Genomic DNA, 25,452 nt, shown 5'->3' with positions numbered 1-25,452 from the left:
TACTTGATATGTTTTAAGTTTAATTTATTTTATGAGACCAAATTTCAAAGAAAAAAATGTTTTTTTCCCCTCTTCTTTCTTTTTAAAACAAAGCAGAAATTGAATTTATCTCAGAATTGGGTTTTAGTTTCATTAGTTTCACTAATCACAGATAAATGCAAATGAGTGCTACATAAATTTAATCACCCAAGTTTTTCTTTAAAATATTGTATTTATCATTTTAATTCCTGTTAAAAACTTTCCTTATTTAACCTTATTATTTCCTTACTTAACCTATTATTTGTCCATCTCCAAAGGCCACAACTAATTTGTTTTAATAGAATTGTCTTTGTCTAGTGGTACATTTTAGAGCATTAGCAAATTAACAAAATAGCTTTAATCATTCTGTATACTATAACACTTAATCCACCTTTAAATAAAACACAAATTGGGTTCTTGTAGTTCCCTCCCCTGCTTAATCTTTTCAGTGTATTTGCATAATCCATCAATTGTTTTTCCTATTGTTTATTTCCATTAACCTGTGGGTGACACATTTTATGAATGGAATGTTACTGATCCCCAGATTACATTTAGCATTTCAGGGCTCTGAGGTCCCACTGGGTATGTTCTGGATTAGCATTAGCTGCCCATGATGTGTAAATAATTCAACACATTTACAGAGTACAAGTAATCCTGAATCAATAAAGTACAGAAAATAACTACACAGAAGCTTAATTAATCTTTACAAAACAAGTTATAAAAGAAGGGAATTGTTTTGTTCTGCTTTTCAGGATAAATATTTTGGGATTTTACTACTCTATCAGCTCTGTAACAGCAAGGCAAAGAGGAAAACACTCAATTATCAAATAAAATTCAACCACACTTAATACTTAATCTGAATAAATTAAAAGTCAATCTCATTGTCACTTTGGTAAATTACTTTCACAGATAAATGAGCCCCTATAGACCTGTCCTATGATTAGGTCCTTTCTTTTCCTTATGTATTTTTAAATACAACATTTATTTTTATCAAACTTATACCTGCATATACTCTAAAGAAGAAACTTCTAAAAAGCTTTTTAATGAAAAATGGAAGTTTTTTATATTCATTCTATTCCTTATCAAGTAATCTGTATTTTTTAGAAAAGTCAACTTTTAGCTGATTATTTTGACATTTAAATTTCATATCAATAAATTGCTCACCAATATTTTCACTTGATTTTTCAGTTTTAGATATTATCCTGCTTATTTTTCACTATGGGAGAGAAGTCTTTAGTCTTTATTTTTATTTTGTTTGTAGTACTGGGGATTCAACTCAGGGCCTATACAACACTGCATAAGTACTTTACTGCTGAGCTACAATCCTAGGCCCGCATATATTTTTAAAGATAACTTTGTTTAGAAGTGTATAGATAATGAATTGCACATTTTAAAAATATGCAATTTCATTAATTTTTTCCTAGCAATACTAGGGGTTGAACCCAGACAAGCACTTTATCCCTGAGCTACACTCCCAGTCTTCTTTAGATTTTTTCAGACAAGGTATTGCTAAATTGTCCAGGGTGGCTAAAATTTGTGTTCCTCCTGCCTCAGCCTCCTCAGTTGCCTGTGATGGCAGGTGCATATGACTGTACCCAGTTCATTAAATTTTTACATGCACACATCCCTTATGAAAACATCATACACAAAAGGTAATTTATGACCTCCGAAATATCTCCTCCCTATACTAGGCAACCTCTGATTGATTTTCTGTCATTTAGATTGGTAAGTATGTTTAGAATTTCATGTAAGGGGAAATATATTATATATACTTTCTTGGGCCTGATATCTTTCCTGGCATAGTTATTATGCTATTTACCCATGCCGTTGTATGTTTCAACATCTGGTAACTTTATATTGCTGAGTGGTATTCCACCGTATGAAATACATCATTTATTCTTTGTTGATAAGTCATTTGGCTTATTTTTATATGTTGGCAGTTATGAGTAATCCTGATATGAATATTCTTATAAAAGTCTGTGTAGACATAGGCTTTCACTCCTCTTGGCTAAATTCCTAGGAGTGAAACAGCTAGATCCTATGATAGGATTAAAAATTTTAAATTTAAAAAATTTTAAACCTCCTAAATTAGCTTTCAAAGTGGGTTGTATTGCTGTTTTCTTTTTTTTTTTTTTTTTGGTACCAGGGATCGAACTCGGGTCCTTGAGCTGAAAATTCTTTTGCTATGATAGGAATCAGCAAATGTACAAACCTATTCTAGGGGTAAGGTGAGTTAGGTTCCTTATTTCAGCTTTGGAAACCCCGGTGACAAATAGATCATTACATATGTATGGGTCTCTTTATCAATTACTATAGTTTATCCATCTTGGAATCGGGTAGTATCAAAATTCATTTTTAAAAATTAAGTTTATTGGTATATTTTAGGTATACAATATGATGACATTCATCATTGGGAATTTGTACCTGTACATGATATATCTTGGTTCTTATTTTTTTCTTGAGCTTGTGAGGCAGGTGGCGGAACCACTGAGTTAAATCTCTGGCCCTGCTGTATTCCTTTTAATAGTGATTAAGAGTACATTTATCTACATACATGAGAATACTTATGTTCAGAGTTTTATGCATGTGTGTGTGTGTGTGTGTGTGTGTGTGTGAATTTTACCTATACTACTAGGTATGTGGTGTTACCTAATTGTAGTTTTAAATTACATTCCACTACTGTGTAACAATGTTGAATAATGTTTCATATTCTTTTTGCCATCATGTATATTTGGTAAAATATTTATTAAACGTTTTTAATTGGGTTGATTCATTTTTCACAATTAAGTTTTAACAGTTTTATATATAGTATAAATAAAAACAACCCCTTATGTGGGTTATGTATTGTGTAAATATTTCCTATTCTGTGACTTTTACTTTGATGATATCTTTAGACAGGCAAAAGATCTTACTTTGATGAAGTCCAAGGTAATAATTTTTCCATTTATATATTACAATTTTGGCATTTTAAGTATCTTTGCTTAGTCCAAGACACAGAGACTTTCTCCTACATTCTCTAGGTCCACTATTTTGAGCTAACTTTTTTTCTGTCACGTGTTAAGTTTAAACTGAGAATAGTTTGTATTTTAATGCCCATTAGTTCCAGTACTATTTAAAAAAATAAAACATACACTTTGCAAGTTGCTTTTGTATATTCATTGCAAATCAATAGGATCAAAGTCTGGGGCTGGGGAAGGAATGAGGTAGGATACAAAAAATCAAAGGGATAAAAGAGACAAGGGAATCATAACTAAAAATATTTTACTTTTAAGAAGACTCTAACTTCTGTTATGCAGTGAAAGTCACTCAAGCACATCAGCATCCCCTTTCCTTCCAGACCCATCACATCCAAAATCCCTCGGGAATACTGAGAGCCCATAAATTAGTTTAATTAAAAATTAAAGAACAAGAATCTGATCCTAAGATAAAGGAATAGTTTGAAAGAATTCAGAGAATGCTTAAATGATCCACATTAAAAAAAAAGTATGCCAATACTTATAAAATGGCTAGTATCCTGGGGTTTAGGCCACCTTTTCCTGGGATTTACACCCCCTCAAGGGAAGTGTAAATGTCTCTCGTTCCAGGAAACAAGGCGACCCTCTTGACTGCCTGTACTCTATTCCTTTGAATGCGTGCGTTTAAATTTCTGCCTTGTAAAAACCTTCCTTAACCTCTCACTGACTAGTCCTGAAAATTCTTTTGCTATGATGGGAATCAGCAAGTGTGCAAACCTATTCTAAGGGTAAGGTGAGTTAGGTTCCTTATTTCAGCTTTGGAAACCCCGGTGACAAATAGATCATTACATAAGTACGGGTCTCTTTATCAATTACAATAGTTTATCCATCTTGGAATCGGGTAGTATCAAAATTCCTTTCTAAAAATTAAGTTTATTGGTGTATTTTAGGTATACAATACGATGACATTCATCATTGGGAATTTGTACCTGTACATGATGTATCTTGGTTCTTAATTTTTCCCTTGCCCTCCCTTCGACCCTCCCGCCCCTCCCTATTTATAAAGACTTTGTTTCTGTTTTTCCCTTTTCTCATATATGTTTTTCTTTTCCCTACTCCCCCACTTCCCCTTCCCCTTCCTCTTTGTACCTTTTCTTCAGTCCTGTCCTTTTAAAAAGTTATCCTAAATAACTGCATTTACATGTAAATTTAGAATCAGTTTAAGTTCTTCAAAATCCTACTTAGGACTGATTGCAATAGCACTGGATTGATGGGTTAATTCAGGGAGAACTGACATCTTAAGTGTATTGAGTCTTTTGACTCTTGTATACTAACAAGTGTCTTATTTACATTTGTTTTAATCTTTTTTCCTCATTAAGTTTATTGGTACATTTTTGGTATAAAATACAGTTACATTCATCATTGGGATCTTGTACCTTTACATGAGTATCTTGGTTCTTATTCTTTTAACCTTCCCTTGCCCACCCTTCGCCCCCTCCACCCTTCCCTATTTGCAAAGACCTTGTTTCCATTTTTTTTCCTCTTTTCATATTTTTTTCCTTTCCCATTTTTCCCTTCCCCTACCCCTCCCAATTCCCCTGCACCTTTAGACCCTTTCTTCCTGTTACACAATATCAGTTATACATTTTTAAAATTACAATATTAAGATCTAGGAGATATTACCACAGATTTTACAGAATTTTAAAGGATGTAGAAAGCATATTACAAAAATCTGATTTGAAATAAATTTGACAACTTCCAAGAAGTACTTTGGAAGACAAATTAATGAAACTAACTCTGGGGGAAATATAAAATTTGAATAGCACCTATTAAAGAAAGTATATTCCTAGCTTGAAAACCTACCTATATGACAACAGCAGGCTCATATACATTTTAACTGATAAATTATATCAAATAATTAAAGCAGAAAAAAGAAGGAACACTTCTCCCCTCATTTTAGGAACTCAACATTGTGCTAATCCTAAAACTGGATAAAGATAATAGAAGAAAAAAGTACGAACATAGATAGAAATTTGTTTAACAAAACGAACTACTGGAAGTCAGATCTGGCAGGATGTAGAAAGTGGTTTTGTTATAGGGATGGCAGTGTTGGTTCAGCATTGGAAGATCCACCCCCAAAAGTCATCATTTTAACAGAGGAAAGGAAAAAGCCATATGATCTTGTCACTAGTTGGAGAAAAAGTATTGGACTAAATTCTACAGCTGTTCATGGTAAAAGCTATCAGGAGACTAGAAGTAGAACAGAAACTTCTCAACAGATTAAAGACAGGTACTCCATACTTCCAGCGAGAATGGCTTATATAAATGGAGAAGATACAATGCTTTCTCCTTAAGGTGGGGAACAAGGGCAGATATGCTTACTCTTTATCTGTCCATTAAACTTTGAAACCTAGGCCCAACCAAAATAGTCTGGTAATAAAATGACACAATTAGAATAGGATTGTCAAGGTAGAAGCAAAATCTTTATATGTAGATGAAATGATCATATACAGAGAAAATACTAGGAAATCTCTAGGAGCCCCTAGAGCTTGTACTTGAATTTAGCAGGATTAGAAAACACAAGGTATATATAAAAAATTCAGGTCTGTGTATCCTTGCTATAAATGAAGAATTGGATATTGAAATTTAAAAGTTATGTAGGAGTACAAAGGACCTAGAAAAGTTAAAAAAAGAAAAAAAAACCCCAAAAACAGTGTTGGATGACACTTAGTACCTAATTTTAAGACTTCTTCTAAAGCTACAGTAATCATGGCAATGTTGGTGTAAGGAAAGACATATAGATCTTTGGAATAAAACAGAGAATCTAGAAATAGAACCACATATATATGGTCCACTGAGCTTTGAAACATTATTTAACATTAGCATTTTATAGAATATAAACTCAATTCAAGAGCCAAGGAAGAGATAGTGTTTTTAGCAAATGGCACTAGAACACCTGGTATCCGTATATAAAAAATTAACCTCAACCCTTTTTTTCCATACATGAAAATAACCTGAAGGGATCTATGAACCTAAATGAGAAAGCCTAAAAGTATAAAACTTTAAGAAGAAATTATAAGGGAAAATGTTTATAAATTTAGGGTAGGCAAGAACTACCTAGGATACAAAAAACATGATGTATAAAAGTAAAACATTGATAAATGAGATTCCATCAAAATTTAGAACTTTAAATGACATTGTTAAAATGAAAAGTAGCCCTTAAACAGACCATATTTACAATGCATATAACCTATGACCAGAATATATAAAGAACTCTTACAGCTCATTAATAGACAACCCAATTAAAAAGGAGACATAAGAAGATGATAAATAGCCAGTACAGTGCAAGGAAAGGTGTGCAACTCTAGAATCAGAAAAATACTAATTAGTAAAATAGCAAGATTGAATTATACACTCATTAGGGAGATGAAGTTCAAAGTTTTAAAAGCCTTGTCATGACTTTTTCTTTTTGTTGGATTCTCCCCCTTTGGGTTTAATTTGTCATGCCCAATGGATTCATTCTGCTGGGTTTCCTGGGGTTGTGATCCTCATTGTCTTTTCCTAGGGTATTGTCTAAAATTTTTTGGAGTGCAGTTTGGTATTCATGAAGTTCCCGAAGTGCTCTTTATCATGAAAGTATCTTATTTTTCCATCAATTTTGAAAGATAGTTTTGCAGGGTACATCAATCTGGTTTGGAGGCTGTTTTCCTTTGGGGTTTGAAATACATCACTCCAAGCTCTTCTTGCCTTGAGAAGTCTGCTGTGATTCTGATGGGCTTTCCTTTGTATGTGATTTGTTTCTTTTCTCTCACTGCTTGTAGAATTTTGTTTTGTTGTTGGACTTCTGGAATCCTAACTATTATTTGCCTATGTGTAGATTTTTTTTAATCAAGGCTATATGGAGTCCTATATGCCTCACTTATCTGTATGTCAAGTTCTTTTCCCCTCCTTGGGAAGTTTTCTGCCATCACTTCTGTGAACAGTTTTTTTACGTCATCTGCACTCTCTCCTGTTTCTTCATTGACTCCAATCAGTCTTATGTTATTCTTCTTTGCATCGTCTAGCAGCTGCTGGATTGATTTCTCATGTTCCCTTACAATTTTAAAGCAATTTTTCTTTTCCTCCTCACTAATTGCAATCTTATCTTCTATATGTGAAATTCTATCCTCACATTGGTTCATTCTGCTGTGCAGACTTTCGATGGAGTTTTTAATCTCTTGGAAATCTGTTTGCATCTGGTTTATGGATTCCATTTGTTTCCTATGTTGGGATTCCATCATGTTCCTCAGATCCTCTATTTTTTTTATCTGTGTCCTCTCTAGATTTATTAATCATGTCTTGTACCATGAGCACAATTTTTGCTGTTATCTGAGTAATTATTTCTGGTTTCATTTTTCCCAGATCCTCTTTTGTTGCCAGTTCAGAGAGTCCAGGTGGTTGAGTATCAGATTGTTCCATCTCGTTTCCCTTTGGGGTTGTTGTAGGTGATCCAGAAGCCTGTTTTTGAGACTTGTTTATGTGCCTCAATTCGACGGGAGGGGATGCTTCTGGAGCCATGTGACTCACCTTCTCTGCCCTAGGAGCTTGGGATGGCAGTGGGGGAGCTTCCATCTGGGTTCTGGGACTGGCTCAGCTTCTCTTCCCTAGGAGCTTGGGATGGCTGTGGGGGAGCTTCTTTCTGGGTGCTGGGACCGACTCACCTTCTCTGCCCTAGGAGCCTGGGATGGCAGTGGGGGAACTTCCTTCTGGGTGCTGGGACTGGCTGAGCTTCTCTGCCCTAGGAGCCTGGGATGGAGGCGGGGAGCTTCCTTCCAGGTGCTGGGACTGGCTCACCTTCTCTGCCCTAGGAGCCTGGGATGGAGGTGGAGAGCTTCCTTCCAGGTGCACGTACCAGCTGAGCTTCTCTGCCCTAGGAGCCACATTTAATTTTTCTCAGCAATATTTTGTACTTTGCATTGTACAGGTTTTATATATATTTCATGAGATTGATCCCCAGATACTGTATAATCTTGTTACTATTGTAAAGACTATTTTTAATTTCATATTCTGACTGCTGACAGAGAAATAAATTTATATATATTTAGGATCATGAAACTTTTCTAAACTCAGATATTAGAAAATTTCTTTTTTACATTCCATATAAGTTTCTTCATGGATGATCATGTACTATGAGAATAATAATACTTTTGCTTCTTTTCATTACTAGACATACTTATTTCATTATTCCATTTTTTCTGACTCAAAGTATTAGCTAGAATGTCTAGTATTATTTTGAACAGAAGTTATGAGAACAGATATTCTTATTTTTTGATTTTAAGTGGAAAACATTTAGTCTTTTATTAAGTATGATTTTAGCTGTAGGTTTTCCATATGTGCTTTTAACTGTGTTTTCAAACATATTAACACACAGTGATAATAATCCTCCCAATATGTTTTTTTTTTTTAAAGAAGGACTATTTTCTTCAACCTGCATCATTTCTCAGATGGCTTTTTGTCATCTTCACTGGTCATATTTTACTGTATGCCTGAATATTTTATCCTCTTCACTGATCATATTTTACTGTGTGCCAGGATATTTTGACTGCACAAGGTGTGATTAAAATACAAGATGTTTAATGAAAAATTTTAAAAAATACTACAGTGAAAGAAACATTACCATTAATCCCTCAAAATACTTCCTATAGCTTTAAACACATATTCCATCATTCTTGCCACTTTCTGAAGCAATTTTGTAAGTTCTCCTTCATAATTGTCTTTTTTTTCTTTTTCTTTTTCTTTTTGGTACCAGGGATCGAACTTGGGACTTTGCACTTGTGGGACAAGCAGCAGCACCACTGAGCTAAATCCTCAGCCCTCGTGACTATCTTTTAATTCCATGATGTTCAGAATAGATTCAAACTGTTTATGGCAATTTCTGTCAAATAAAAACATTACGGTGTCCCCTCATATCCCCTCATACACCTTACTTGTGAGACCTGGTACTGTGAAACTTCTGGCTCTCCCCCAAAATAAAAATGACTATGAAGAGTAAATATTTTGAATCAATCAGGATATCATGGCAGTCATGACAGCACAACCAAAGACACCCATGAAAGAGAACTTCCAGAACTGCCTCAGAAAGTGGCAGTAGCAATGGGATAAGTGTTAGAAGTGAAGGGTAGTGTTTTGACAGGGATTAATGAAAATGTGTCTTTTACTGTAATATAATGTTTAAAAAATTGAAACATTTACTGTATTTTATTTTGTCATATTTTGTATTCTAGAGATAGTAAGTTCTGCTTCACTGATGGCTGAATATTTTTGTATTCTTTTAAATACACTTAACCTATGTTCAAGAATGCAGATAAACCACTTGGAAACAGTTTTACCTATTTGAATCTTGATTTTAATCCTAATCAGGAGAGACCATGCCAGTGTTTATTTTTTCATACTGCTGGGCATAAACCCACAAGTACCTATCCAATGATGATGCCTGTTAATTAGAAGGTTTTCTACTCTGAGTAGTGGAAAATGGAATTATCCTGGCCCTGTGTTAGTGTGGGGGGTTTTCCTATAATTCTTTTGTGTGGTTCTTTGCCAGGCTTCAGTTTATTCACGTACAATTTAGGATTGATATTTAGCTGGAGACTCCAGGGAACCCTTTTCCCACACTTGTACTTTCTTCTCTCTTGTTTCTATGTAGAAATTAGACCTGAAGACTCTTCCTGGCCTCCTTGGACTCCCAGCTCTCTCCTCCGGTCAGGAAGTCTGGGGTTATCCCAGTGTCCTTCCTGGGCCATGGCATGGAGAGTGAACTGGGCAATGAAGGGCTTGCTTCATTTGTTTCTATCTCTTAGTGATCCCTGTTATTCACTATCTTATATTTAATGTCCTGAAAACATATTTTTGTCCAGTGTTTCAACTGTTGTGGTAAATACAATTCCCCTTTTCTTTACCTTGGACATTAGAAATCTTATTGACCACTTTTCCCCCTGTAAATATAATTCTTGTCCCTTCAGATATAGTTTGCATAATTATGTGTTGGAGCAAAATTTCTATATTACATTAATTATGTAAATGGCCTAGACAATGGAGATACAGTACTTACAATTACTTTCTATGACCTGAGCTCGCTTGCATACCCACCATATAAATATATATTATGTATATATATATTTATATATATTCATTTTTTTGAGACAGGGTCTTGCTATGTAGGTCAGGCTGGCCTCAAACTCACAGCAATGATCCTGCCTCAGCCTCCTCAGCGCTGGGATTACAGGTATGCACCACCATGCTTGGCAGCCTGCTTAATATTTTAATCACTAAGTCTCAATTTTGTTTTTAATCTCTCCCTTTTACATATTTAATCTAATTCCAAACTCTAATACAACTTACTCAATGTAACTATACAACTCCAAACTCTTCCAGGTGGGTAAATCTCTTCTCAACATGTTACCATGTTTTGTCCATTTGATCTATTTGAGTTTTCTGACCTGCTCCAATAAGAGCTGGTTGCTCTTTTTAATTTTTTGTTTTACATATGTTCTTCCTTTACAAACTTCTCCAAGACTAATACTAGATTGTCCTCTGATTTTCTTCTCCCCATATAATTTTTGTTTATTCCAAGTTGGCCCCTCACCTCATTATTTCCCAGTATTAGCCTCTGTCTTCCGTATTAAATACTTTTATCAAATGTCTAATGATCAAGTTATATAATTTTTTAAAATGTAGTATTAAAAATGTGATTGGAGGTAATATGCACATAGGTATAGAAGATGGTCTGTACAGAAAGGGAATTTGCTGGGATTATATGAAGAGGAAGTCTTTGTTTTCTGCAGTTTTTAGGTGTTTTGGGCTAGTCTTAGACTCTTGGATTATGGCTGCCAAGTACAAGCCTGACTGCCTGCAGCATTTTGAGAATCAAATATGTGAGCTGGCCAAGGTTTCTAAGTCTCAAATTGAAGAACAAATGTTTACCTATCTCTGCTTCTTCTTTCAGATGTTCTTGATATGTACTTCCTCCTCTCTTTTATCCCAGTCTAGGTGCCTGCAGAGGGTAAAATTTGCAATCTTCTGCCAGTATAGGAAAAGACACCTGGGGAACTATCTGTTTCTTGTGCATATTTACAACAAATCCTTTGTCACTCTTACTTTCTAAGGAAGCTCCATACTGGCAATTACTAAACATTTTGGTGACTATATGATGTAAAGTTTGATGTAAGTTCAATTGCTTCTCTGATTTACCTCTGGGGTAGTTTATAATTTTTAAATTGTTTTCCTGAATGGCTAGATACCATTCATTCACTTGACTTCCAAAATATTTTTTCAAATTTTCTTTGTCATTTTTTCCTCTCTCACTCTTGTCTTTATAGATTCATGTCTTTTTGAGAAGTATTGTTCTATGGTGTTAGGTTCTACAGGATGAGCAAGATGCTATATGTGTTCAATATGTTTTTTTCACATCTCAATCTATCATTGTTAACCACAAGTACTTCAGCTATATTTATTTTGCCTTACTATTTTATCTGCTTTTGAAATTTATTTCTAGATAGAGTTGGGCCTAAAGAAATAAATTCTAATATGAGTTCTTTATCATAGACTGTTTCCTTATTATGAGTTCATAAGCAGTTCATTTCCTCTCTAAATTTTAATATAACTGGATAAGGAAGACAATCTGTAGAATTCTTACAATAGACCTAATGGACAGATTTTTAAACACTTTATTTTTTAAAAATGTGTCTATATAGTTATCTGAAATTTCTTCTATTTCAATACTTTAAAAAATCTTATCTAGACTTCCATAGTTGCAGGAAAGATAAAATTGGTAAAATTTATGAAAACCTTATGAATATCCAAAAGGAACATAAGTCCAAAATGTTTAGACTGATTAATTTCTACTCAGTACACCAAATAGAAGGGAAATGAGTACAACTTTTATCCAAAGAAGATATACATATAAGAGATATAGAGAAAACTGCAAGAGAAAAGAAACTAATATAATAAATTATGTGTACAACTATTGTTCCCTGCCCATTACTATGTCATTTCCAGGTGGGGAGGGGAAGCCTGAACTGCCCTGGTGGGACAGCTCTGTTAGTCTAACTCAGTCACAGTGATTCCACCCAAATCTCAGGACTGAGGCATCTAGACCAAGGGCTTCTTCTGGCTTCAGATTTTGGGTTGGAATTGGGCATTTGATCTATTAGAACAAATGAAATATGAAAGAAATTTGCTAGGATATTCTAAAGAAACTTTTCATGATCTTAAGAGAATCACAGAGACAGTTAATTCCTTTGAACACTGGCATGGATGGCTGTGAGGCCAATGAATTCTGTAGTCTTTCTGCTGTCAATCTGGGGATGAAGCCATCCCAGGAAGGTAGACAGTAAATCAGTGTATCTGAAAGCCTGCCTGCTGAGGCCAGGAAGCAAATGGGGATATAAATTTATTTACTATTTAAGCTATCTTGCAGAAGGACTATTGTTAGTTGTAATTAAAGCCTTTGGTACAATAATCACGGAGATGCAGATGGTTACTTATATTCAACTGAATGACGAGCTCTGTCCCAACAATGAGAAGTAAAAAAGGAAAAATTCCATTGACTTTCATTGAAAGACACCAAAAATACATTGAAAGCACATTTATACAACCCAAGGGACAATACTTTCAATGAGAAATGCAGAAACAGATATCTACAAATACAAAAACCTTCTTTATGACTTGTTTATAACCTCAAAAATTAGACAAAGAGTTAAATCTGAACTCTAGCATTGCATGTCTAAACCTAGCATTACCTGTTTAGCTCAACTACTGGTTATTGTGACAACAAAAATCTTCCTTCATTCACTTACTAGTCTAAGGTGGTGGTTCCAGCTTCAGTAGAAAATCTCTATTGTAAGGGAATAGATGCAGAGTGTGTGCTCTTTTGTGTGTGTTGAGAATTCCTTCAGCACCATTTTGAAATCAGAAAGCCCAAGATTTTTATATTATAGATATGGACACAGAATCTTGAAATGCCCATACATACTACATTCAAATGGGCATTTCACTTTGGAGAAGGTAGGTTTACCTAAATACTTTTTCAATGAGTCCACATGGAATTTCTCCAAATTACACAAGTAGAATAGTGGGCATGCTCTAAGACATACTACATTGGCACGGCAGCATTTTATAAGACATTTATAGAATGATAGAAAAGGAAAATGTATTGGCATATTTGTGTTTTTAACTATTAAATTATTTTGAATTAACTAAAAGCAAGGGAAAATACTATCAAGATATTTACTCTGCAAATGTTTCTTATTATTGATAATTTTTTGAGCAAGGAACTGTCCTAGGTGTGGTTTGTTTTCTCATAGAATATAAATAAAAAGATAACTAATGACTTGAGCAGTGGATGTTATAACTATGTTTTAAGTGACAACTGGAGAGTACAGACAATAACTGATAAAAGACTTCAGAACATTATTTTCCAGAATAACTGAGAAGGGCTCCATTGTAATGGTGGGCTGTGAAACTCCATGCATGAAGATACAGAGAGGAGAAGCATAGTTATCAGAGCCGGATGGAGAAATACAAAAATACAAAAGGCAAGCAAGAGATGTAGTAGAATGGATATCACAAGGGGAATGGCTAATTCGAAAAAGCAGTGGATACTGAAACACAGGCTGCAAGCAGACCACAGACTGATGAATGTGGGTCACACTCTGTAGGTGATGGGGTGTTAATAATTTTTCCATAGTGGCAGGAAGATGTGATAAAGAAATCTGTAGGGAAATGAAGGATTGAGTAAGATAAACAAACAAACAAACAAACAAACAAACAAACAAACAGACAAACTGCAATGATGAATAAAAAATACACCTGAAATGGCTTATCTGATTTTCTAAAAGGGAAGACAATCTCTCTTTTATCTCCTCAAACCTCTCTTTTTCTTCCACCGAAACAGTTCCAATTCCATCAGGCCTGGGGGGAGAAAGAGAGAATCAGTAATTTATATTGATAGAGTAACATATGTTTTATATAGGCACCCCATCTCCCATCTAAATAATCAAGGAAAAGGCATATAGCTCCACAGTGTTCATATTAGTTGTATTTATAGTAGAAATTTATTGGAAGTATTTGCAGCCATTTTCTTCATATTTTGACCTAGAATGAACGGAATGAAGTTATTCTCTTTTAGACAGCCTTCAAGGTAAAGGATGACAATAAATATTTTCCAGATCTACAGAAAACAATAACTAGTCCTTGAGAATGGCAGTGAAAAGTGTTTTATAGTGGTATCAAACATTTGACCAATTAAAGGAATATCCCTTGAATTGAAATATTCCATAAAAATAGGCCAGATGTAAGCTAAAATATCTTCCAAATAAAAATTAATATATTAGAGATTTAATTTCAGTTGTTGTAAGACATACAGAAATTTTAGACATATGTAGAAGTTTACTCCTCTATTGTTTCTGTTTCTTAAATATTTAAGCATATAAGAATTAAAAACATATATAGAGAATAAAGACTAGCTTTGTTTCTTCTCAAAGTTTTTATGTTTAACTAAATATCCTTAAGGAATCAATTCAAATTTTCATTATGATTAACAAATAGATATGGAAACTGAAAAGAAAATCTTCCTAATATATGAATTGAAAATATAAAATATATCCAGTAGCAGGGACTTAGAATTCTGTATCAACTTAAGGTGCCGGATGTACTGCAATTGTCTAAAATATTAATTATTTACATCTGTAAACATATAGAAGGAACACATTAATCTTATATTCATTTCAAACCTTTTTCGTGTATTTCAACAACAAAAAGAAACTTTTGCACCTAACAACAACAGGCATTTCCCTATTAGCTTACTTTTTAAATTTGTATTTTAACTCCCAAAGGCATGCACTTATCATTCCAATGTACTAATTTTAATGTTCATATATAAAATAGGTAGAAACAAAGATTATTAAAAGAAAAATGAATGCTTAAAATAACTTTGCTAACAAGATTTTTATTTGATGTTTACACTATTCTTTTGTACACATATACAGAAATATATACATATATATTTGATGGTTTTTAACTAGTCAGTTAGGATGAAATCAATTAATTTTAAAAGTTATAAGTGAATAGTACTGACAAATGACCCTTTATTCATATCAAAGCATCAGTTAAGTACAAAGTTATTTTCCGAGTATACAGTAAATAATTTATTTCAGCAACACACATGCTGCTGAGATTTGTGCTCTGAAAACATTTATTATAATTATATTTTGTTTCTAAATAGGGAAATATCAATTACTTAATTTCATATTCAGAATGACACATAAATGACATTCCATCACAATGCATTTTTAATGGTAACGATGAAAAAATTAATGACAAGATACTGGTCTTTCACATATTTTTAGGAAGGAGAAAATAAAAATAAAATATATATTCTGTTAGTGAACCATGAGCCAATTCTAATGTTCTATATTAATTTAGTAACGGATTTTTTACATATTACTTCACAACCAGTTCCCTTGCACAAACGGTAGCAAAAAATCCAGACTGTGACTTATGAATAAACAATGACAAGGACCACAATGCTTATCGGAGAATTCTTTGTAAGTCATTACTCTGAGAATTTGGGCATTCAGACAAAATCTATGCTACTTATACCACCCAACATCAATAAACACCCATACCACAAAGTTACAGGAGGCTATTTCACTAAACATGCAAAGAGCAAAAAATTTATCTTCATTTTGATGACTGACCTGATCCTTTAGTTTAGCTCTCTGGCAGATGCCACATGGTTAGATTCAAGTGAATTTTTTTATTTGATTCAACTGTCGAATGAGATCATATCCACAGAGACAGAGTAATTTGTCCCGTCACATTAAACATTACTGGGACACACTGTCTACCTGACAGAATGGAGCCAGGGGTTCAGGTGACAAAAAAAAAGGTAAGTAGTGGATGCTCATTTGTGTCCAATTTCATTAAGATAAAGAATGTTACATATAGTGAATCATCATCATTTTAGTGAGTTCAATATGAACCTACATAAAAATCTGACAGGTCAAATACAACATTTAACAATTTTGACTTGTCTTTATTCACATACCCTTATTTTAATGCTGTATAGGTAGTAGAGGAAATAATGAATATTAGGTGTGTGAAATGGCGTTTTATTCTAAGCAACTGGGATTGAATGACAACTTTGCTATAATCAAGTCAACAGGTAATAGTTCCTTCCAGAATAATTCTTGCCAACAAATCCAAATATTTCCTGTGTTGTCAACATTTTTCTTGTCTACTTTCATTATTAAAATAAACATAGCAATTATCAATTACAGAATTCAATTCTAAATATGCACCTGGCTCTGTGCTGTTTTTAAATGCAGAACAACATAACATTTTCACAGTAATCCTGCATTCACTTTACAAGGCAAGAGAACATATTACATATGGCAGAAAATCTTGAGATTTTGGTTGTCATTTTGGTTTAGCAAAATGCTTTAAATCTCAAGATAATTTTTCTCCTGAGATAATAAAAGTAAAAATAATAATGTTTTGTGGGTTGAATAAATACACCAGGGACTAATGTTGTATAGAACAGTCTGGTTAAATTGATGACATTTCTTTCCAATTCCTCTATCTCTTCCTCCAACACATCAGGTAAGTTTGTCTTGGAAGTTTGATGATTTGTTGCAAAAGATTATTTTGCAAGCAATGAGTAGGCAAATGCTAAAGTTCACAGTGCTTTTAAGTTTCTTACAGGCTCCTTTTCACCTGCCCTCTCCTCTGAGGAATGTATGACATCTTAGCTTCCTCTAGAGAGTGAGAAGGGGAGAGACACCTGGGGGGTGACATTTCTGAATTGTCAATTCTGCCTGCAGCACAGTAGGTAAAAGTCACTTTGCACTTCGTGTATTTCCCACCAATATCCATTTGTGAACAGAATGGAAAGGAGAGGAAGTCACAGCACGAGAGTAAAAAATGATGGAAGATGACGAGGGAGAAAACAATAATGCCTTCTTTTTTGTTTTCTAACCTCTAATATCTCCCATTGTTTCAATCAAAATCATCTATCACTTGGATGGTCATATATTTGATAATCAGGGCCCTGTGACTTCCTCTGAAGTTTTAAACATTCAGTAAAAGAAACTGATTCTACTCCTATTTGTTTATTGAGATGGAAGAAATATATTTTTTATGAGAAAGTATTTGATAAGGTGCAATTTTGAAATCATAGACCTATCCCCTCTTTTTAAAATAACTATCTTCTTGTCTGGATTTTGTATCACATTCTAATTTGACTGGAGATTTTAAAAAAGAGTGAAAATGTCTACAGTGAAATTAATAATGTGATTCTGTTTTGGGCCATGAACTAAAAGGTGTTTGACAGCTAGCCTTTCCTGGGAACAAACATACTGTCTTGGACTAATCCAAACTAAAACCATTGGTATCCATAACTGTAGAATTCAAGGGAATTGAAATACCGAGCAGAATTTAAAATAAAAAGAATTAAGTTTGGTGTAGAGGGCTCTCTAGTGTAGATACTACTACCTTCTCCATACCTAATAGTATATTTTTTAAAAACCATGTAGTCTTCTTCAATTCTGTTTTTCCATCTCTTTTCCCTCCTCTCCCTCCTCCATCTTTTGTTTCCCAAAAATAAATGTATTTGATAAATTAAAAAAATATTGAGCCGGAGTGGTGGCTCATGCCTGTAATCGCAGCACTTGGGAGGCTAAGGCAGGAAGATTGCCATGAGCTTGAGGCCAGCCTGGGCTACACAGTGAGTTCCAGGCTAGCTTGAACTACATAGTGAAATCCTCTTTCAAAAAAATAGATTAAAAAATTTAATTATAAGCTCTCCATAAGAAATGTCACGAGATATTACCTATACAATTTGATGGGATGGTCCAAATGTCACTCATTTTCTTACTCAACAAATATTTATGGAACACCTGGCCAGGTCACCAGTTACAAAGTAAACACAATACAAATGTTTCTCATCCTGATAGAGATTTTATTACAGAAGAGCAAAAAACAAACAAAAACCAAAAATAACCCCCCCCCAAATCTCAACAACAACAACAACAATAAAAAGCAAGACAACAAGCATACAATTAAATTTAAGAAGGGCAGAGTATCAGGATTCAATTCTGGGAATGATATGTTAGCTGAGCTATGACAAATGAGAAGCAGTTAATTAGGTGGAGAACAGTATGGAGAAGGCTCCAGGAGTCCCCATAAATATGTCCAAATGATGTATTTTCAAAATGCAAATTCTGAGGGGCCGAGGATTTAGCTCAGTGATTCCGCTGCCTGCTTTGCAAGTGCAAGGTCCTGAGTTTGATCCCCGGTATCAAAAAAAAAAAAAAAAAAAATGCAAATTCCTTCATGTGGCTTCTGTTTCCAGTACAGGTAACTGACTTTATATTCCAAGAATCACTCTTCACTACAAATACCTAAACTACATAAACTACATAAACTACAACAAACATGGTAAACATAGTTTTGCCATTCTGAGGAAACAAAATAATCCTCTTAATTGCAAGAGCAAGAAAAATGAACGAGAAGCTAAACCTTGAGTAAGAGTGAATGTGAACACCAGGGCTGTCATGGGTACAAATATTAACACCAAGAAGGATTGTGTTTAACAGGACAGATGACTGCACCACACATCTAATCTGCAAGGGCTGCTGAGTCTGAGATGTCTGCATAAAAGTGGGACACATGAATTGGCTGTATTGTCAGTAAAAGAATGGGGTAAAAAGAATCGATATTCTTACAAAAAGGAGCCAACAAGAAAATCTATTGGTTCCACCTCTATAGACTATGAACAAAAATATTTCCTGAAAAAATGTATCATAAGCCTGATCACATAAAGCTAGCACATACTTGTGCAAACAATGAAACTCCAATATAAGAAGATAAAGTAGCTCCAGTAACATACCCGAACACTCAGGAAAACCAAGAGCAAGTTTTCTTTGAAAGAGGATATTCTCAATGGAGAATTCCCACAGATTATTTATTACAAAATAAAAATGCTAGTTGCCTAATAAAAAAGTAATAATGACAAAAACAAATGATAATAACCATTCACCCTGGAAACAATTTAAAGCTTGAAATGTACCTAATAAAACAGTCTTAAAGTATCTAAAGCAAAAATTGAGAGAGACAGAAGGGAGAAACTACCACAGTGGTGCCATGTCTCCACTCACTTTGGTCACAATCCACAGATCACATAGGAAAACAATTAGTAAGGGTTTATTAGATTTTAAGATCAAGGTAAAGAATACACATTTTTCTAAGCAACATGAAGCATCTACAATATTGGAAACATTTATAATATTTGACACAACTTGGCCATAAAGAAAATCTCAAGTTGGGAAGACATGGCATGATATAGGTCACATTCTCAGAACATTAAAAAAAAAAGGTTAAAAATTCATTTAAAGAAAATAACCTAAAAAACTTCACATTCTTAAAAACTTAAATATGAATGTATAAATAATTATGGTAAAAAGAAATTATAATAGTTAAAATTTCTTAGAAGAAAAACATTTTTTTTGAGGCAGTAAGATTGAACCCAGTGCCTTTTGCACTGAGATACCTCCCAGCCTTTTCATTTTATTTTAAGATAGGGCCTCATTAAGTTGCTTAGGCAGGACTTGAACTTGCAATCCTTCTTCTTCAGCCTCCTAAAATGCTAGGAGTACAGGCATGTGCCACTACACTCCAGTCCTCCAAAGACATTTTAATCAAATACTGTATGTAAAACTTGTATCTGCAGTAAAAGTGGTATTTACGGAAAAATGTATGGTCTTCAGTGCTTATACTTAAAAAAGCAGAAAAGCTGATCAGAACTGAGTTAAACAACTAAGAAAGGAGGGAAAATAACTAAAGACAGAAGGAATAACTGAAGACTAATTTAACAATGTATTACAAAATGGTGCACGGGGAGCTTTTTGGGTGATGAAATTTGTAGTGCATTTGGGTGACCATAGTGTGGTGGACAGATGCCTACACATTTAGCATAACCCATAGAACTGTAAGAACTATTCAGCACAAAGAGTGAATTTTACCTAATGTGAGTCTGATAAAGAAAAGCAAAACAAATCAACACTATATTAACCAGGTTTTGAGGGATTCTAAAATGGAATTCATACTGCGACAAAAGTACAATACAAGTTCATTAAAGAAGATAAGAGAAAATTTTTTGCCCTGTTGAACTTCAGAAAAGTTTTGACTGAAAGTGGGAAGATAATGACTAAGGAAAAAAAGGGGCTGAACTCCAGTTGGCAAATTCTGAAACTGCCAGAATTGTGGGTTGAACTCCCACAGTAAATGGATGATGAATAGTAGAGGGTAGAAGTTTGATTTTCTCCTGCTGGAGAGAGAAGTTAAATAAGGAAGAAAAAAAAAGGCTAAAATGCATATTGTGAACCTCGATAAGAGGTCTAGCTCTCAAATCTGTTCCTTGGTAACCTGGAATGTCTACCATGTACTGAAAAACTTGCTGTTGTTTCTTCCTCTGGGGTTTATCATCAGAAGGCTTTTTAATTCAGTGTTTCAGAAAAACCCAAGTAGCTTGGCATGAATGGAAATCAAAGAGATTGATTTGGTGGCCTTAGTAACTATTCCCCAAATTGCTGTGTATCTACTTACTTGGCATGATGATGGGATTCAGGTTGGTTTTGGCTGTGAACTAGTTATTCCATTAGGGCCTACAAGGTTTCCCAGCAACACAGGTGAAGTGGGCGGAGACATTTCAGGAAATCAGCACTGCTCAAAACTCATCTGTGATGGTATGCAGCTAGGGCTGTGACACTCTGAAAATTTGCTTGAGTACTGCTAGTCTTTTAAACAATGATCACCAGAAACTTAAGTAACTAATACAGGTTGAGTACCTCTAATCCAAAAATCTGAAATCCAAACTATTCTGCAATCTGACTTGGGTATGGTGGCATATGCCTGGAATCTTGACATTAGGGAGGCTAAGGCAGGAAGAATTCGAGGCCAGCATGGGCTAATTAGTAACACCATGTCCAAAAATCAATCAATCAAACAAATAAAACAAAACCTCAAATACTCTGAAATCTGGGTCATGATTCAGCCAGGATTAGGGATGTCCAACCAGCAAACATTCCAAAAATCTGAAAAACTCTGAAACCTACCCTCAAGTACTTTATATAAGGGGTACTGAACCTGTACTCTGTATATAAAATACCACCATTTGATATTTAAATAATAGTTTATCATTAACAAATATTTACTTAATTATTTGACCTATGTAGGAACAAAGGGAGATAGGTAGCATTTAGGTTATCACACTGAATAGATTGGAAACTGAGGCAGTGTAAGACTAGAACCAATTGTTCAAAGTCAAATACCTCATAGATACAAGAGCCATGACAAAAACAGATAGTTTACTGGAATTTCCAACATACCACGTTTCCTCTTTCTCCTACTTTATCTCTGCTTTTGTTTTCTGTTGTTATAGAACACATTATTATTTATATTGAGCTTGAGGTTGGGAAGGTATAGACATTGTTGCTCAGAAATTTGGATTAAGGCAGGTTTGAGATTGCTCTATGCTTTCTCAAAGAATAGAAAAGATCCTTTTGGCATATTTAAGACACTCATCAATACCATCCTCCTGCTTCTGTGCATGTAGCATATAGGATAAAATCTGCTGGATCACCTAAATTACATCAGAGTAACTTTGCTTATGCTGTCTGCCCCACATTTAAGCCCCCACATTAACAATTCATGTGGCACTTATACTTAATTTAATTAAGTCATACAACCAAGACCAGAATGAAGGAGTAGTGAAAATTTCTGATGATTCTATTTGATGGAGTACCTACGATGCTATTAAAATGTCTCTAAAATTAGAGGCAGGAAGTTGAGGTATAATTTCTGAATAGATAAGTCAAGGGGAAATATAATCATCCATGAAGGAGGAATATCAAAATATGATGATTTGATTGATGCCCATAAAGGTTGCCCACCACTGTCATATGATCTAGAATCCATGGAAAATAGGGATTATTTTATACTTACTACAGTAATGTTGTACTTTTGCCCCTTACACTTGAAAGCCAACACACCTGAGGTGGCCTTTGTAAGGCATGTAGCAGCTCTAAAAGGGCCCTACTAAATGGTAGATGAGTCGGTGAATATACTGCATGTCTCACATTATTAAACTGGGACACAAAAGCCATTTTGTGATGCTGCTTTAGTTTCTGTCCTCAGCCTGACTTACAAAACCAAGATGTATAAGCACAAATATCAACCTAGAACTTTGCCCTATCATGCATTGTCTCAGAAAGTCTCTTTTCTCCTTCCTGTCAGTCCTTGTGGCACCATCACCAAGTGAGTGGCTGTGCTATTCATGGGTATGTGTGGCTACCATCCTGCAGGAGTGTGTCGGTTTCTGTCCTTGACTCATTTTTTCTTTCTTCCTTTCTTTTTAACTCTCTTCCTCAGTCTTGGGACCAGCCAGGCCTCTTCTCTTTAACTCTGTTCTTTTATTTCTGAAACACTCAGAGTGCTATTCAGAGATGTACCACACAGAACACACACACCTAGAGAGCTCACCACTGTAATAGGATGCACTTGCTGAAAACATTCAAATCCTGACAGCACTGCTGTCCTTCACTTCAGTCAGTAACAAAAGGCAATTTTTTTTTCTTTTGAATTTTTGACAGAGGTGGTTCAGGTAATGAGCAAAACGACTCTCTGAATGTATGTCTTGACAGATGTAAAAATGATCATAAAAAAAGATGAAGGTAAACACTGTAGAAAGACTTGACATTGACAGAATTTTTAACAAAAGTCTGTATCAACATCGAAGCTGCAGACTTGGACAAGAGAAGCACACTTTCAGAAGGGAAGTTGCTAAGACCTGAATATTCTATTAGCAAAGAAATTAAGAATATAACTACACACACATTGAGACATTTCTGCATAGCATGTGTTAGTACAGCTCTGCTACTTATTTTTCACATTTTTTTCTATCCTCACAATTTATGTCCTTGTGGGCTGCATGACAAAGGGAAGTATTATTAGGATAATAACAGTAATCAATACTGGTGCAGTTTTTATAATTATCCTACCTAATTATGTATAATAGAAATTATACATTTCTATTTTTCCTCTTTACATATGGGAACTCTGATTTTTGAAAAGGTTTAGTGATCAGCCCAAAAGTTTGCAAATTTCAGAGCCAGGATTCTAGTAGACATTTCTTGCCTCTTTATCTTTTCATTGTGGCAGCATGACACTGTTGAATATTATCTTCTCTGTAACTATTACAGGAAACATCATAACTCTTAGCTCATTTTGCATAATTTCTAACCTAAACTGAGGTCCAAATTTCCTTAAAATCAGCACTTCTCTTCTTCTTAAGCTACCTGCAGTTAATGTGGAATTAGAAATAGACTCAAATTTCTACTCTAAATACAGGGCTATGTGCATGTTTTAACTTTCTAGAAAACAGAGTTAATGTGTAATATTAAGTATAAAATATGCACAAACATATAAATATACCTTAAATTACATCTTATCATTTTAAAGAAAACAAGTTTTATAGAATAAAGGTAACTATAGCAACCTATGATTCAAATCAGTCTGCCTCTTATGCAGTGGAGACAGTTCATGGGTGCCTCAGTAACTTTCCATTAGAATGTGGCTCAAACATACATATTTTGGGGGGCCCATTAGCTGAATTTTCCACTTAATGTTTAAACTTTAATTCTTTCTGTATCAGTGACTAAAATACTTTGATTAAGTAATCTGCTGTGGTTTTGTGTGTTTCACTGCAATTTTTCTATTCCTTTGTATTTCAGATATCCATTAGTTAGGAGGAATTAAAGCAGAGCCAAAAGTAAAACACCTCCTGACACTGGCTGTCAAAGATTAAACATCCTCACTGTCCTTGAACCCTAGGGTAGAGCATTTAGTTTGGGATATTGAGAAAAAACTACAATTAGTAATATTTCCTAATTTCAAAGCAAGCCTGGTATCCATAATGAAGTAAAAGCCCGAATGGATTCTAAGACTAGGATCAATCTTTTTTCTCTTGTGTAGTACTGGGGATTGAACCCAGGGATTTCACATTGATGTATGTCTGCAGCCCTTTTTAAATTTTAGACAAGGTCTCGCTAAATCTCTAAGTTGCCCAATCTGGGTTTGAATTTACTTATGGTCCTCCTACCTTAACCATCCAGTTTTTTATATTATGGACTGAGAAGTGGCAGCAACAGGGACCGGAACAAATATTTACCTATACACACGTTCTAAGTGTGTAAGTGGAGGAAAGAGCTGGGAGGAGACTCAGAATAAACCCATAATTTAACTTGTCTGATCAATGAAAGTTTATTCCACAAAAGAAAAGCAAGAATCCTGTGCTATGCAATACTTAATCAACAAATTCTTCCCAAACACACATAAGCATTATAATAGAAATCAATCTGGACACTTAAAACAGTACGGATCCCAGAACTGGTAGCATATAAGAACTAAAAGGCAAATCCTACTCTCCTAGACATTTTTTTCTTTCTGTCTTTCAAGTGGTTTTGCCAGCAAAAAGAAACAAAGTGCAGCCCACCTAAATCAACAGTATATTGATGTACATTTTTCCTTTGTGTTTCTTCTTATAAGAAGTGTTTGCTATTTTAAATCTGTTACTAGGTGATAATAGCAAAGCACATTTTTCTCTCTTTTCCAGAGTCAACCTTATACATTTCACTCTGAATTTGCAAGGCAAAATACCTGTTGCCGTGCACATGAGAGGCACAGAATGCAAAGCTGTAATGGAGCAGGGTTGGGTCAATGACAGCACCGTTTTCTGAATGTTCCATCAGTTCTGTAAGGTAGCAGAGATGTCTGTGACAGCCTCTCACACCGTAACGGGCACAGTACTCATCTAACACAAAGACTTGGCCAGGGCTAAACCATCCCTGCAAAAGAAAAAAAAAAAAAAAACAGAGAGAGGGAGAGAGAGACATGTTTTTCTCTTTCTATACTAAGATTTGTGTTTCTGCTTTTCTGTAGATACTTTTAGCCAATGTAAAAAGCAGCTTACAAGTGTCTTTTTTTTTTTTTTTTTTTTTTGGAACCAGGGATAGAACTTGGGTCCTTGCGCTTGCACAGCAGGCGGCGAAACCACTGAGCTAAATCCCTGGCCCTTAAAAGTGTCTTTTTACATTGATTTTGTTAGTGATATGGTTCATGTTATTTTCAGAAGATTTAGTGTCATCAATTTCAGAAATGGTTTGAGACACTGGCACTCTAATACTATTCTCTCCTCCCTGCCCCAGCAAGGAATGGGCATCTTGTTTTTTCTCTCTACTATCATTCAAAATTCACCAAATTTATTCACAGGAGCTACACCTGTCAGTCTCAAAGAATGATATTTGAAAAACCTCAGTTGCTGTATGAATCAATTAAGAAGATGGGAAAGCATACACTATCACTGAAACTGTCTATTTACCAAAAGCAT

At 34.6% G+C, this 25,452-nt stretch overlaps 1 protein-coding gene across 26 annotated transcripts in view; it reads right to left on the bottom strand.

The window, feature by feature from the left end:
- Positions 1–25,452, bottom strand: part of Cadps2 (calcium dependent secretion activator 2) — a 557,170-nt gene that overhangs the window by 123,728 nt on the left and 407,990 nt on the right. For all 26 annotated transcript variants that reach the window (XR_015448631.1, XR_015448632.1, XR_015448633.1 and 23 more), the window contains 2 exons: positions 24,723–24,910; positions 13,818–13,919 (listed from right to left, as the gene is read on the bottom strand). Coding sequence is in view for 22 of the 26 variants with exons in the window: in XM_087204429.1 (XP_087060555.1) it covers positions 13,818–13,919; positions 24,723–24,910 (290 nt within the window). In the remaining 4 variants the exon portion in view is untranslated. The remainder of the gene's footprint in view (positions 1–13,817; positions 13,920–24,722; positions 24,911–25,452) is intronic.

Source organism: Heterocephalus glaber, unplaced genomic scaffold, assembly GCF_053883595.1.
Source record: "Heterocephalus glaber isolate CG9 unplaced genomic scaffold, H.glaber_assembly_v1.0 deba00000546, whole genome shotgun sequence".
Taxonomy (NCBI): Eukaryota; Metazoa; Chordata; class Mammalia; order Rodentia; family Bathyergidae; genus Heterocephalus; species Heterocephalus glaber.
This window is presented reverse-complemented; position numbering and strand designations above follow the sequence as displayed.